The sequence below is a fragment of the Dama dama genome, chromosome 32 (genome assembly GCF_033118175.1).
Source record: "Dama dama isolate Ldn47 chromosome 32, ASM3311817v1, whole genome shotgun sequence".
NCBI lineage: Eukaryota > Metazoa > Chordata > Mammalia > Artiodactyla > Cervidae > Dama > Dama dama.
The window spans coordinates 39681502-39697843 of NC_083712.1; the positions used below are offsets into that span (position 1 = coordinate 39681502).

General features: G+C 51.0%; 1 protein-coding gene across 2 annotated transcripts in view; it reads left to right on the forward strand.

Moving 5' to 3' along the window:
• Window positions 1-916: 916 nt before the first annotated feature.
• PLEKHA2 (pleckstrin homology domain containing A2) overlaps window positions 917-16342 on the forward strand; it is a 67203-nt gene continuing 51777 nt past the window's right edge. The window contains exons 1-2 of one of the 2 annotated variants that reach the window (XM_061134847.1): window positions 917-1192; window positions 14482-14645. In XM_061134847.1, the coding sequence (XP_060990830.1) occupies window positions 14505-14645 (141 nt within the window). In that variant the 5' untranslated portion in view covers window positions 917-1192; window positions 14482-14504. Of the gene's footprint in view, window positions 1193-1447; window positions 1582-14481; window positions 14646-16342 lie in introns of those variants that run through there. The other variant, XM_061134849.1, reaches the window with a different exon arrangement.

Sequence of the window (16342 nt, forward strand, 5' to 3'; positions counted from 1 at the left end):
AGAAATCGCAGCTCAGGTCCTCCATCCCGAGGTGAATCCACCGCGTTTCTGGGTTTCGAATGTTAGGCGCCTGACCACGCGTACATTTCAATTATCTGTCTTCTTGGTGCGAGGCTGGCGTCAGAACCTGACAGACCTGCCATTGGTAGCCGTGGGACCCAGGGCAAGTTACTTAACGTCTCTGACTCTCGGTTTCCTCATCGTGGAGGGGATTGATACCCATAGGGTGGCCGCGTGGATCGAACGAGATAAGGCAGAGGCTGCGCCGGCGCCCTTAGGTTCTCTTCGGTCCCTCTCGGCGATAGGACTTCACACCTGCATGTTGGTTTCCCATTCCCCCGCTCCCGCCCCCTCCAGAGCACACTCCAGCTCCGAGGGCTGGGAGGGCGTCTAGGCGCCACGCTCGGAAAAAATTCCCTATGCACCCTTAGAACCTGCGACCCCAGCGGGCTCCTGGGGCTCATTCGTGACAACCCGGGAGAGCTGAGATAACTTGCTTCGACCCTAACCCTAAACCTCAGCCCCGCGGTCCCAGATGGCTAAAGACTCGGGGTCCGAGGGAGGACCGGCTGAAGTCTCTGGAGGAAGGGGTTGGGGAAGAAGAAATGGAGTCGAGTGAGCCCGCGCGCCGGCTCACCTCCCTCCCCCAAGGATGCTCTCATCCCCGGGCCCCCTTCCCACTCGGACACCTGCTGCCCGGGCCCGGAGTCCGAGGCAGGGCCTCCCTCCGCCAGGAGGGCTTCCCAGCCCGCGTCCCACCTGCGCGGCCGCCCCCCGCCGGCGAGGGCGGAGTGGGGAGGTGCTCCCTGCACCCAGCCTTGGGGGCCGCCCCCGGGCTCCCCGCCCCCGCGAGGTCCGCGCCCCCGGCCGCGCCCCCCGGCCGCCCCGGCACCCCTCTCCTCCCCCGGCGGGCTCGGCGGAGCTTTGTACTCACATCCGGGGCTGGGTTTTGCTTTAATGCGAAACGTAATTAACCCGGAAAAAAGAGCCGAGAGACGAGAGAGAAGGAGTGGGTGAGGGCTCGGGGGGAGAAGAGCAGGAGGAGCCAGAGGCCCCCGAGAGTTTGGCGGCGACAGAGACCACCCCTCGTCCCCTCCGTCCCCCCGAGAGCGACGGCCCGGCGGGCGGGAGAGGCGCTTCCAGCCGGATGTAACGCGCGCACCCAGCCCGAGCCCCGGCCCTGCGCGGCGGGGTAAGTGGGGCGCCAGCGCGGGCCGGGGAGGGCGCCGCCAGGGCCGGCAGGGAGGCCGGGCGGCGGGTGGGGGGCTGCCCGCCTGCAGACCCAGGACCCCTGGGCGGGTCGCCACCGCCGCTGGCCGCCTCCGATGGTCCCCGGGAAGCCCGCAGGGCAGCTCCCCCCCGCTTCGGCCCTCGGGAGCGTCCGGGGTGGTCAAGGTCGCCGCCGCCAGGGGTCGGGCTGCGGGGGTGGGGCCGCCGACTGGGTGGGGGCGGGTGTTCTGCCGAGCTGCGATTTCTCACGTTTGCAGCGGCGAAACTTCTCGGCGGGTTCTGGCGCTGGGGTGGCCGCCCTGCAACGACTGCCGGGGCTGCGGGTAGGGGAGGCGAGCGGACGGCGTCCAGGCAAGTCCCCCGGGGCACGGATGGGGCCTCGGAGACGCATCTTTCTCCTCCCCTGTTAGCCTTATTCCGTGGCAGGCCTAGAACGCTTCCCAGGGAGATCCCCCTCTGCCCAGTGGTCCCAGTTCGAGCCCCCTCGGGCCTCTGGAACTGCGGGCACTGGGGTGACTTGAAGGAAACTGCCCTAAAATGCAGGTGGGGTGCCAGATTGGGGAAAGCACGCAAGGGGATCTGGCTGGCTGTCTCATCAACTTCTTCCCCTCCACCTTACACGCTTCCCTCTTCTGCTCCAGTTCTAAAGACTGTTAATGCATAGAATTAAAAAAAAAAAAAAAAAAAAAGGAAAGGGAGAAGAGAGGCAGTGTAGGAACGAAAAGTGTGCAGACACGTCCAGAGAGGAGGCGCTGCCGGGCCAGCTCGCTCGAGGCGGTCACATCCCCTCCCCAGGCCAGCCCTGCCCCCAGCCCCTCGCGGGGAGGTTTCCTTCCTACTCGGCGCATCTTCCCCTTCTAACTCCTCTCGTACCCCTCCCACCCCCCTATCTTTCTTTAGGACTCCAAATGGGGATTTTCGGAGGAGAGCGAACAGCGGAGCAGGGGGAGGGGACGGGGCCTTCTACCGGGACGCCAGCTGTGGCTCCAGGAGGAAGGGGGAGGGGGAGGGGCGCCGCGGGCCGCCGAGGGCTGGGTGCGCTGGGGCTGAAGTTCCAACGTTGTACTCCCGTTGTGTTCAATATATCTAAGTCAGTCACCTCCCCCCCGCCGCCCCGGCTTTCCTCCTTTCTGAAGCTTCATCATCTCTCTGTCTTGGGGGGCAGAACCTTCCGAAATAGTGAGGCCAAAGATCTGGGAAGAGTAGAAGTGTTTTCTATTTCAGTTACATTCAATGGGTATTTTTTTGGTAATTAAGGCACCAAAGACAGTGCTGAACAAAAGATAGCCTCTGTCTTCAGGGGGCTTACCACCTGAAGAGGCCAGAGGACGTCCACTGGTACTTAGAACAGAGTGCCGACTGTGAAAATAGAGATCCAGCATGCTTTGAGAAGCCAGAGGCTTTTTAGAAATTTTTTAAATTAATTAACTTTTGGAATTAATGTTTGGCTGTGCTGGGTCTTCCTGGCTTCCAGGGCTTGCCTCTGGTTGCAATGGGGGAGGTTGGGGGGGAGGGACTACTCTTCTAGTGGGCTTCCCATTTCGGTGGCCCCTCTTGTTGGGGAGTCCTGGCTCCAGGGTGCAGGGGCTTCAGTAGTTGCAGCTACCAGGCTCTAGAGCAGAGGCTCAGCGGTTGTGGTACAGGGTCTTACTTGCTCCGTGGCATGTGGGATCTTCCCCGACCTGGGATTGAACCCATGTCTCCTGTATTGGCAGGCAGAATCTTTATTTCTGAGCTACCAGGGAAACCCAAGAAGCCAGAGGCTTTTAAAAAAAATCTTCATCCTTTTTCAGATATTAGCATTATGTGTTGTGTGCCACTTGAATGCAAGTGACTTTGGCTGTAGCTTGTAGTCTAGACTCTGTGCCAGCCTGGTGTATGACATCTGCTAGGTGCTGAGTAAATGTTTGTTGAATGAATGAGTGACTGACTGCAAGCACAGGAATTGTTTGCCCGATCCAAATGGAAGAGGAGAGCGCAGTGTGAAAGTGCCTCGGACTGGTTCAGGCGGGTTTGTGAGGATTTATCTCGGATGTTGCCTTTGGACCTAAGTGCCCTTTGCCCTCTTTGTAAGCCCTGCTGTTTTGTTTTTTTTTTTCAATTAAGTCTCATATGGACAGCATATAGCTGATACTTTATTTATTTTTAAAATATTTTATTTATTTTTGGCTGCACTGGGTCTTCATTGCTAGGTGTGGTGCATGGGCTTCTCATTGCGGTGACTTCCCTTCTTGCGGAGCATCTAGCGCACAGGCTCAGTAGTTGTGACGCGCGGTTGGCCCACAGCCTGTGGGATCTTTCCGGCCCAGGGATTGAACCCGTGTCCCTTGCATTGACAGGTGGATTCTTAACCTCTGGACCACCAGGAAAAGTTCTCAGCCCCACTTTTGACAAGTGTGTGTGGCACTCCTACTGATGGGAGACTCACACACTTCACAGGTGGGTGGGTGATCACCTGGGTGTGGATTGAAAAACCACCTGCCGTTTGGTGGAGAGTCTGCAACCCTTCTTTTCTTTTGCCCTTGGCACTTGCTTCTCTCTTCTGTATAAGGAAGTGGGGCCTGCAAACCCTGTCATGTCATCATAGTGTGCTGAACTGTTCTCAGCTCAGTATTTCCCCCCGAGGTTAAAATAAATACTGGAGATATGCTGCTTTTGGTTGGTGCCTGCTTATGGAGAGATTCTGCAAAAAACGAGAAGGGCGAAGCCTCAGCAATATCACCCAAGCCCCTCTGAGCAGCCTGCCTGCTGGCTTGCCTGATATTTGCTGTAAGTGCTGGGTCACTAAGGAGCCCAGATCAGCAGGGCCATGGTTTTCGGATGTGCATTCAGCTGGCGCTTTCTGAATCTCCCATCTTCTTCGTGGGACAGGTGGACAGGTGGGTGATGCCCCTCAAATTGGATGTTACTGTGGCCCCAGTGCAGTAAATATCTCTTCGGCTTCCCTGAAATTGTGGCACTGCTTATTCTGGCTGACATAGTCCTGGAGTTTGGAAAAGATGGTCTGGGTGCTGGAGCGATGCTTTTCCCTGCTTCTTCCCTCCTCCACCACGAGCAGCTGTTGTTGCTCAGTCATGTCTGACTCTTTGCAACCCCATGGACTGCAGCACACCAGGCTTCCCTGTCCTTCACTGTCTCCCAGAATTTTCTCAAACTCATGTTCATCGCGTCAGTGATGTCATCCAACCATCTCATCCTTTGTCATCCCCTTCACCTCCTGCCCTTAGTGTTTTCCGGCATCAGGGTCTTTACCAATGAGTCGGCTCTTTGCATCAGGTGGCCACAGTGTTGGAGCTTCAGCATCAGCCTGAGTGAGCACTTGGGACTGCCTTACTTTCAGTTTTCTGTGCATCTTGGTGAGCTGGAGAGGACTCCGGTGGTCCAGTCCGTTAGGCTTTGGAAAGGAAGAGAGCAGAGCAAATATTGTCATGTGACAGCAAGAGAAGACTGCTAGCTCTGTCTGATACAAGCCCATCACTGAGCCAGGGAATTGGCCAGGGCGGGGCAATGGGATAGGAGGGATGGGTCTATGTAGGCTGGTGGTTGGTGCGGTTGAACAGTAATTGGAAGACTCCGATTACTTGGGTTGCTCTGCTCTCCCCTCCCCTGGTCCCTGCTGGTAAAACCATCCACCCTTTTGGGCTTTATAACTTCTCTCTCTCCTGGAAGCCTTTTCTTTACCCTTGACCCCCATTGATTGAATTGACTTGCAGAAGATTAAAAACTGAATTAGGTTCTCTCCCCTGGGGGAAAGATCCACGCCTGCTGGGACTGGAGCTTCCAACACTGCCCAGGGCAGCAGGAGGCTTTCAGGTCTGGACCTTTGTGCCCTTAGAGGCTGGCCAGCTGAGATAAAGAGGGTGGGAAGTGAGGTCCCCTTCTCCTTGAGACACACGATGGTTAAAGGGCAAAGGTGAGGGCTCGCTCTCCCATCAGTGCAGACCCCGTTTGGCCGTCCACTTGCAGAGAGCATCTCTGATCCCCGCCCTGGGCTGAGCAGGAGGTGGCTCCAGAGTCCCTTTCCTGGCACCTGATTGCAGGCCTGGTTCTATGAACCTGCTGGGTGGCCTGGCCCATATGGATCCCATGGATCTCTTGCACTTTTTTCAATAACTTCTTTGAGAAATTTAAGGTGAGAAATATGATGGTTCTCTGAGGAGATGGGTGAGTAACGACAGCTCATTTGAATCCTTGTGAGAGATTCCAGTGTCACTGCTTTCCCAGTGGGATTTGCTTACTGATATTGGAGGGGTGGAGACAGTCTGGCAGCTGTCCGCCCTGTTTAAACGAGTGATGGAAGTCATATACTACTTGTTAGGCACCCCAGCCCTACCCACCCCCCCTCCCCCCCACACACATTTACCCAGTGCTTCGTCTTTACCAGACCTCCTGTTAAGCACTTTTCACACATTTCGTTTAATCCACATGGCAGCCTTTGAAGTAGGCACAGCAGTTCTCTCCATTTTGCACATGAGGAAATAGGCTCCGGAAAGTTTAGTCGAGTCTGTCTGGCTCTGAAACCCATGGTCTTTCCCTTTACCCCAGCACGTTGGTGAAGTCAGCACGCCCTCTTCTTGCCAGAGTTTCATCAGATGCACTCTAACCGACTGATCGCTGTCCTCCGCACATCCTCTGGGCCACACCCAGCCCCTCCTCCTTCCCTGCTTCCAGGGACAGAGCCCAAGGCATTTAGACTAGCAGGCTTAGACTGTTTATACTCTCCCAGCACCTTGCAAAAGGCTAGTGCTTAGGAGAAATAAGGATGCTCTCTTTGCTGCTACCATTAGGAATCCCTACAGAGAAACTGAACTGTTGAATCTTCTAACTGGGGACTTTCACATTCTGAAAGTGGGAGATCTCAGTTTTTATAGGTTATTTATTCCCCGCCCCCCCCCCCCCCCCCCCCCCAACACACACACCGTGGCTGCTTCCAGTGCTGTGAATTCCCTGGGGTCGGGAACCTTGAGTCAAAGGCAGACCTTTGCTTCCTGCCAGCTCCATCCAGCAACCACATTTTCTTTTTTTTTTTTTTTTTCCCCTTTATTTATTTATTTTTTCAGTGGGTTTTGTCATACATTCATATGAATCAGCCATAGATTTACACGTATTCCCCATCCCGATCCCCCCTCCCACCTCCCTCTCCACCCCATTCCTCTGGGTCTTCCCAGTGCACCAGGCCCGAGCACTTGTCTCATGCATCCCACCTGGGCTGGTGATCTGTTTCACCATAGATAGTATACATGCTGCTCTTTCGAAACATCCCACCCTCACCTTCTCCCACAGAGTTCAAAAGTCTGTTCTGTATTTCTGTGTCTCTTTTTCTGTTTTGCATATAGGGTTGTCGTTACCATCTTTCTAAATTCCATATATATGTGTTAGTACAGCAACCACATTTTCTCTGAACAGCGATGAGGCTGTTGTTCAGAGAGATCGTGAGTATGTAAAATATTTGTCATTTTCAGTATCAGTATTCAGTCATTCCTGCGTTTTCCCCAGCAATTTTTCCCCCCTGAAAACTTTCCTCGGGTGTTTCTTGCCTCCATTCAGGGTTCTTGGGTCCGTTGGGGACTGGGTACCTTTTCCTCCCCTCCCCATTCCTGTGGATGTCTGCATTCCTCAGCCTGCTCTTCCGCTGGGAACGTGTTCTCAGGACATTCCCTTCTCTTGCACATTATTCTCCAGCCTCAGACTATTTGGAATGTGCTCTTATGACAGTTTCAGAATGCAGTGATATTATAACCATAGGACATAGATGTTCCCACACTTTCAAAGTTGGAACCTTTGGCCAAGTCTCCGGGCTGGGTTGCCAAATAGACGATGCTTGTATTGTTGTTCTTACTGCTCTTGTGTTTTTACTGAGCCCCTGAGCATCGCTGGGCCCTCCACATGCACCCTGACACAGGCTGGAGGACTGAAGCACAGGCGACCTCTCTGATCGCCTGGCCCAGCGTTTTCTAACTCCACACCCCAGTTCCTGTCTGCTCATTACAGCCCTTGCTGAGACCTCTGATGTCATTTCCCGATTCACTTTCTCCTGTAGAAGTTTAGCAATTTCCTGCAGTGTCCCTCTCGTTCACCACCGGTGCTCCTGTCCCCAGCTTCCACCCTTGGAGGGTGACAAGATAGCACATATATTCACTGCGTGCCCTACCCCTCCATGTCAAGAAACACCTTCCTGACTTTTTTTCTGAAGCAGAATCCTTGGAATTCCCTGTCCTGCTAACGCCAAATCACGTGAAAGAAGAATCTCCAAAGGTACAAATGGATGAATGTATTTTTTTTTTTTTCAGTTCTGAACTGCAGGAGATTATAGTAGATTATTTCATCCTGGAACCAGTACCGTTTAAGGCTTTATCTGTTATCACTTCTGTCGTTTGAAGTATCAGAACAATCAGGCAGATGAGTTTCCCTTATTTCCCTCTATTTTTTTTTTTTCCTGTATCTTCAAACCCACATTCGTGATCTTAAAAATAAGACATCCAATACAGTTAGCCAGAGCTTTTATGAATTAATAGCTCTTTAGCTTTTCTTTAAAAAACTGTTTATCCATCTTTTCATTCGTCTCGACGTTTAATTTAAACGCGTCAGTCCCGTCTCCCAGATTTCAAGAAGGAAAATTCCACTGCCGGGGGTGGGGGGGTGGTGGTGGGGGGTGGTCTTTGTTGGGGGTCCCTGCTTCCCTTCCCCGGAGCACTTGGCGGGCTGCGTCGCAGAGGGTGAAGCAGCAGCAGGAGCGAGGCACCCGCTTGGCTGTGAATCTTCAGCTGACCCCCAGGACAGGGGCTCCTTTTATGAAGACCAGAGAGCAAAGAACCAAACCCAGAAGGGAAAGAAAGAGCCTCTCTTCAAGGAGGTTGCAATAGGAAGTGAGAACTCCAACTAGGTTGGAGGGCGCCAGAGCCCTCTGGGTAGGTACCAAGGTTTTGAGTAGTAGTGATGGGTGGAATAGGGCTTTATTAGATTTAAGACTTTGAAACACCAAGAAGTCCCAAGAGAGCTATAATTTAAGCACGGTTTTGCTACTTTATGGACTCTGGAGAATTGAGAAATTTTTTCTCAGCTTCAAAACTTCTACCCTGGGGATGGGGGTGTGTGTGGAGTTAAATAGCTTTCCTCCCTGCTAAATAAAGTAACATGCATTTCCTGTAGAAAAATTTGGAAAATATGAAAAATATACAGATGTAGATAAAGTTTGCCCGTGACCTATGAATAACAGCTGCTCATATTTTAGTGTCTGGATGTCAGTCTTTTTCTATCCAAATGCAGAAATATAAAAACAATATTTAGAGGCCTTGGGTTCATATTCTAAATTGTGTTATTGTATCTTAAAACTTATGGTGAGTTTTTTCCTAATTTATTTAAAATTATGTGAAAACATAGTTTTTTTAAAAGATTGTGCAGCATTTCCTTATGTGCAGCATATCCTTTATGTGAATATCCTGTCACTTCTTATTCCTTAATCATTGGAATGCTCAGGGTATTTCCAGCTTTTTGTCATTATAAATTCAGTTGCAGTTGCTATCTTTTTATTTTAATCTGTATTTGCGTCTTTGTTTATTTACTTGGATGGAATGCTGGAAGTAGAATTATTGGGGTCAGAGGGTATAAACTGCACATTTTTAGCTGTCTTGCTCCGTGTTGCCAAGTTACTTTCCAGAAAGGTTGCCATGCCTGTCCCAGGCGTGCAAAAATTCTAGGCAGTGTCTTCAAGTAGATGTCATGTGTTTCAGACTGCAGCCTTCTTACTTTTCTTCCCCGCTGGTGCATCAGTCTTCTGCTGGGACATGGTTTACTTTCTTGGGGTCTTGGTCCCAGTGATCTATTATATATAGATCTATTATATATGTAAGTATTTTTTTTAATTAAAAATATGTATATATTTATTTGGCCGTGCCAGGTGTTAGTTGCAGCACCTGTCCTCTGGTTTCCTGATCAGGGATCGAACCCAGGACTCCTGCATTGGGAGTGCAGAGTCTGGGCCACCAGGGAAGTCCCAGGTTATCTGTTATGTATTAATGAGCCTGATAAAGATGTCAGTTGCCTCAATTCCTAGGGGACAATTTTATTGGCTTAAATCTCCTCCTGTGAAGGAGCCCAATGTTCTGGAAGGAGCAGTGGAGTGATATTTGGGACAGGGGTATCGCCCGATGCCCTCATCTCATTGGAAGGTGGGCAGCTGTTGACTGCTTCTCCTGATCTTTATCTCATCAGTGGGCAGGTGTTGGCCAGCAATCTCGGGTTAGGCCAGGTTGGCATTTAACTCATTTTCTGCTGCTGATCAGTAGGCAAACTCCATGCAAAGTCCCTTTCTTTCTAAAAGTTTCACTTTTATCATGAATTAAATATTTAACATATTTTCATCTACAGCATATACTTGGGAACTTACAAGACATCTAGATCATGTAAAACTTGCCTCTTTTACTTTTCATTATGAACCACTATTTTCTTACTTGGATTATGTGAAGCCATGTTTTGGTTTTGTTTGACGTGTGTGTGTGTGTCTATGTGGAAGGGAGAGAGAGGAAGAGAAATTGATTGTGTGCACACATAATTTTGATTTGCATTAAGCAAAGTCTAGGAAGGAAGATGAAGCAGGAAGCTAACATGAGAAAATGTGCTGCCTCCCTGGGTGTCATTATATATTTAAACTAGCCACAGTTGAAAATAATAAGAACATTCAGTGTATGTAGGATTATAGCAATGTAACAATATGTTGCTGGCTGCAGTGTAAACAGATGAAATAATTTTAGAAAGCGATTTTGTAATGGGTCTCAAGAGTTATAAAAGATCATAACCTATGATCTAGTCTTATTATGACTTGGAATTTATGTGGTATCCATATGCAAAAGAAGAAACAAAGTATAACAACATGAATTTTAGCATTAGAAAAATTGGATATCATCTAACTGTCTAATCATGGAGACATGGTTTAAGTAAATTATAGTAAGTCCAGTCCAGTGATGTTATGCAACCATTAAAAACACTGATTATAAAGACTGGGCAGGAACATGGAACATGTTTATGATATAATTGAAAGTTTTAAGAAGGTTGATTATGTGGACAGGAGCATGAAAAAGCATGCAAAACTGTAAATGATTGGCTGGAGTGATTTTTTTTTTTTAATGCCAGCATTGTTATATTGAGTTTTGCACTAAAAATGAAAAAACGCTAGGGAGGTTGGCATGCTTTGGAAAGAGAGGGTGCTGAATGGGGTGGACCGAGGTCCCTTCTTGCAAAGTTTGTCCTCTGTGTGTTGAACTCCTTGCTAGGTGGTCTTGGTATTGAAGGTGGAGGGGCTGGCCAGAGAGAATGCTCTCTGGTGGTCTGACCCGACAACAAGAACACTTGCCATGTTGTCCCAAGAGATGGGACCAGAGTCACTGTCTGGGTGAGGGTCCCGGGATATGGTGTGTGGGGGGGCAATTCCTGGGACTCAGCCCCCAGGGTCACGGTTTACCCTGTATTTTTACTTCAGGGAACTTGGTTAAAACAAAGAGTTTACAGAACAGGCTAGACTGTTACCCCTGAGGAGTATCATGAGAGCTGGAAAGGATGTTTCGAAGGGGTGACAATATGTGCATGTTTCATCAAGTCCCGCCCCCTTTATGGGCTGGGGGCTCTTTCTCCCCTCCAGGCCAGATGGTTGGGGTGTGGGGGGCTGGGGGCAGAGTGAATTGTCTTTGAGGGGCCTCTGTGAGAAAAAGGGGAGCAGCCCCCGGAGACTTGGTTGATGATGGAGGCAGGCTGAAGAGGTAGGGAGAGGGGATTTGGAGCCGGGGGCGGCCGGCACCCTGAACCAAATCTTAGCAGCTGCTGGGACGAAGATGCGCTGTCAGAGGACCAGGCTCAGGACCTCAGGTTTGCGTGTCGCTTCTGCGTGGGTCGATCTAACCATATTTCTGTGTGATGCTTGGTTCTCCTGCCGCTCATTCTGTGTGCCCCCACCCCTCCCACCTCCCACAGGATGATGAGCTGTGTGACTCAGCTGCTTCTCAGGACATCTGAGCAGCTCCCTCCCCACCACCCCGCACCGGGATAGAACCACACTCAGGAGATACGTAACCAAAATTCTTCCTTTTATTAACTTGCCTTTTGGTCCCTGTGAGTCCTCTTCCTCCCTTGAAAAAAGTGAAAGTTAGTTGCTCAGTGATGCTGGACTCTCTGACCCCATGGACTGTAGCCTGCCAGGCTCCTCTGTCCATGGGTATTTTCCAGGCAAGAATACTGGAGTGGGTTGCCATGCCCTTCTTCAGAGGATCTTCATGACCTAAGGATAGAACCTGGGTCTTCTGCATTGTGGGCAGATTCTTTGCCAGCTGAGCCACCGGGAAAGCCCACCCTTGGATCCATGCAAATGGGCAGCCCCCTGTTCACAAATGTTGATGGTGGAAAGAGTGCCTTCTCTGGCCTCTGACTTGGGTAAAAGACACTAATTAATCCCCTTGGCTAAAGAGGGGATACTGGAAAGGAAGCGTGCCAGTATTACCAGCTTATTGGCTGCACCCAGAAATGGTCGACTGTGTTATCCGCTGCAGTTTATACCCTTCCTCTTAGAGATGTCCCAGGAGTGGTGACAGCCCAGGAGCCCCCGGAACGTCTGTCGCTGTGGCCGGGCTGGCATCATGGGAGTTTGCTGAGCTTTCCTGGGGGATGGGTGTACCCTCACTGCAGGGCTGACCTAGCCTTTCTGCCTGGGACTCCTGAGTTCCCCTGATTCCCTGGGGGAAGCTCCATCCTTTCTCAAGGATCCATCCACTTCCTCCCCAACCAGCCTCTGACCTCTCTCCCCCTCGTCTTTGATCCGGTGTCTGCAAGACTTGAAATTGCTCCCGTGGCGTTCGTTCCCAACCCTTGGCTTAAAAAGCCCATCTCATCTCTCTTTCCTGAACTCACTGCTGGGCCGGTTGTGAGACTAAAGCTGGGGTGGAGGCTTAGTTTGGGAAGCTGCCCACAGGGACCTCAGACCACATGATGCACTGTGTGCGGGGAAGGGGGGTATCTCCCCCGCCCCCAAGCTTGGCGTCCCTCTGCCCCTGTGCCATCTTGGAAAACCTCCTTTTTCCACTTTTCTCTCCCTTTTTAACCTCTTCTTTTACTCTCTTTTTCTAGCTGTGCTGTTTCATCTCTGTCCCGTTTCCCTGCCCACTACATTTTTTGCCCCCCATCATTACTTAGTGAGTTACCACCAGATCCCTGACCTGTCTGCCTCCTGCCTGAATCGCCTGCCCCACGTCCCAATTTCTGCCTGACCTTACCTAGAATGCCTGGCATCTTGGTGTGTGAGTGGAGTATTTTTTTCCTTGGAGCAGCCTCTCAGCTCCACAAGGCCCCTTAGAGAGTCCATCACGCTATCGTCAACATCCTTAGAATCCGCCTTACCTTGTGGGAATGCGTGTCTTTGCCTGTGAGACTTTCCTCTTGGCCCGGAGGCCTGCGGGTGTGGCATCTCGGGTCACAGGCTGACCCAGGGTCAGCAGGGCACGGCCCGAAGCCAGCTGCCTCTCCGCCGAGCTTCGTCAGAGGCTCGGGGCCATGGCGGGCTTGGGTCGTGGTGAATTTCGCTTTGTTGGAGCCAATGCCATTTTCTCAATTCATCCCACCCTCTCCTTCCCCCACTGTGTCCACGTCTGTTCTCTGGGTCTATTCAAGCGGGACCCGGGGTGGGTGTTGTCTGTCCCCGAGGGTCTGACTGGTGGGGTTTTCTAATCCCTGGGCTTCGAATCCCACCTCTGCAGTGTGCTGTGCACCCAGGTGGGATGTGCCTGCCTGTTGGAGGGCGCTTATCCTCTTGGGGAAGAGAACGGGGCTTTTACTTTGGCTAATCAGACAGGAGGAAGCCAGGATTGGGGAGGCCCAGGATGCGGCTTGTCTCAAATCGCTGGAGCCTGTTCTGCAATCAGGGGCGGTGTCTGCAGATGGGTGTCTTCTGCTCCCTCACCCTTCTGATGACAAGTGGCTTCTGGGAAATAGTGAAGTGAAAGAAGTGAGGCCGGGGCTGAGGGCTCTGGGGGCTGCTCTTTGCACCTGAATTCCCAGCAGAGTTTATCCAAGTATTTGTACTGGAGCTTAAGTCCTTTCTGGACTTCGCTGGTGGCGCCGCGGTAAAGAATCCATCTGCATTGCAGGAGATGCCGGAGACATGGGTTTGATCCCTGGGTCGGGAAGATCCCCTGGAGAAGGGCATGGCAACCCACTCCAGTTTTCTTGCTTGGAGAATCCCACGGACAGAGCAGCCTGGTGGGCTACAGTCCACAGGGTTGGAAAGAGTTGGACTGAAACGACTGAGCACTAAGTCCTTTCTGTGATATTTTCTTTGCATATAAAATTGGGTTATGACCTACTTCACAAGGCTTTTCTGAAAAGTGATAATAATGCCTAGTGTTTATCGATGCTTCATGTCTGCCAAGCATTTCAGTTCAGTTCAGTCGCTTAGTTGTGTACGACTCTTTGCGACCCCATGAACTGCAGCACGCCAGACCTCCCTGTCCATCACCAACTCCTGGAGCTTGTTCAAACTCATGCCCATCAAGTCGGTGATGCCATCCAACCATCTCATCCTCTGTCATCCCCTTCTCCTCCTGCCTTCAATCTTTCCCAGCATCAGGGTGTTTTCCAATGAGTCAGTTCTTCACATCAGGTGGCTGATCTATTGGAGCTTCAGCATCAGTCCTTCCAGTGAACACCCAGGACTGATCTCCTTTAGGATGGACTGGTTGGATCTCCTTGCAGTCCAAGGGACTCTCAAGAGTCTTCTCCAACACCACAGTCCAAAAGCATCAATTCTTTGGCCAAGCATTTAATTAATTCTCACCAAAACCCTAGGAGGTGTAGGTCCCATTATTATCCCTGTTTTACAGAGGCAGAAAGTGAGGCCTGGAAAGGTTAAAACAGTTTGTGGCCACACAGTCAGGAAGGGGCCAGAACTGGGAACAGAACCCAGGCCCCTGACCCAGAGTCTGGGCTTACATTCTCCGGGAGTGTGAAGATGCTTCGCACCCTGCCTGGCACACAGTGGAGCCTCAGGGAAGTTAGTTGAATACACGTTAATGGATTTTGGTGACCATCTGTGGAACGGAGTTGATGGACATTTCCGGGGTCTGGTTGGGGTGGGATGTCCGGGGCCCCGGGGAAGGATGCCTGTGGGAGGGGGTGCTGGCCTCCCTGCTGGCAGAGGTGAGTCAGCCAGAGCGAGGCACCGCTTCGCCCTCCTTCTCACGGCCTCTCCCTCCCGCCCTCCCTCCCGCCACGCAGGGTGATGTGAGCAGAGCCCAGGAATGCCTTATGTGGATCGGCAGAACCGAATCTGTGGGTTTCTGGACATCGAGGAGAATGAGAACAGCGGCAAGTTTCTGCGGAGGTACTTTATTCTGGACACGCAGGCCAACTACCTGCTCTGGTACATGGACAACCCCCAGGTGAGCGGTGGCTGGGAGGGCACAGGCAGCTGCCCGGTCTCACTCACGGTGGGGCGTCCTCTCTCTCGGGCAGTACAGCCTACTGGTCGGAAGGGAGGGGGAATATCCCACAACACACACGCACACACACACACACACACACAATACACACACGACAACACCTATCACACACATACACACACACCACAACACACACACCACACACAACACACACACACCACAACACACACACACGACAACACGTATCACACACATACCACACACACACCACAACACACACACAACACACACACAACACACACACAATACACACACACACACACGACATACACACACGACAACACATATAACACACACAACACACACACCACACACACACACGACACACACACACACGACAACACGTATCACACACATACCACACACACACCACAACACACACAACACACACACGACATACACACACGACAACACGTATCACACACATACCACACACACACCACAACACACACAACACACACACAACACACACACAATACACACACACCACAACACACACACACGACATACACACACGACAACACATATAACACACACACCACAACACACACAACATACACACACACACACTACACACGACATACACACACGACAACACCTATCACACACATACCACACACACACCACAACACACACAACACACACACAACACACACACAATACACACACACCACAACACACACACACACGACATACACACACGACAACACATATAACACACACACCACAACACACATAACACACACACACACACACATACACACACACACACTACACACGACATACACACACGACAACACCTATCACACACATACCACACACACACCACAACACACACAACACACACACAATACACACACACACACGACACACACATGACAACACATATAACACACACAACACACACACCACACACACACACGACAACACGTATCACACACATACCACACACACACCACAACACACACAACACACACACAACACACATACACCACAACACACACACACGACATACACACACAACACATATAACACACACACCACACACACCACAACACACACCACAACACACACAACACACACACAACACACACACAATACACACACACCACAACACACACACACGACATACACACACGACAACACATATAACACACACACCACAACACACACAACACACACACAATACACACACACACACACTACACACGACATACACACACGACAACACCTATCACACACATACCACACACACACCACAACACACACAACACACACACAACACACACACAACACACACACACGACATACACACACGACAACACGTATAACACACACAACACACACACCACACACACACGACATACACACATGACAACACGTATAACACACACACCACACACACCACAACACACACAACATACACAACACACATGTAATACACAACACACACAACACACATAACACAATACACACACACCACAACACACACACACACACGACATACACACACAACACATATAACACACACACCACACACACCACAACACACACAACATACACACAACACACACAACACACATGTAACACACAACACACACAACACACATATAACACAATACACACACACCACAACA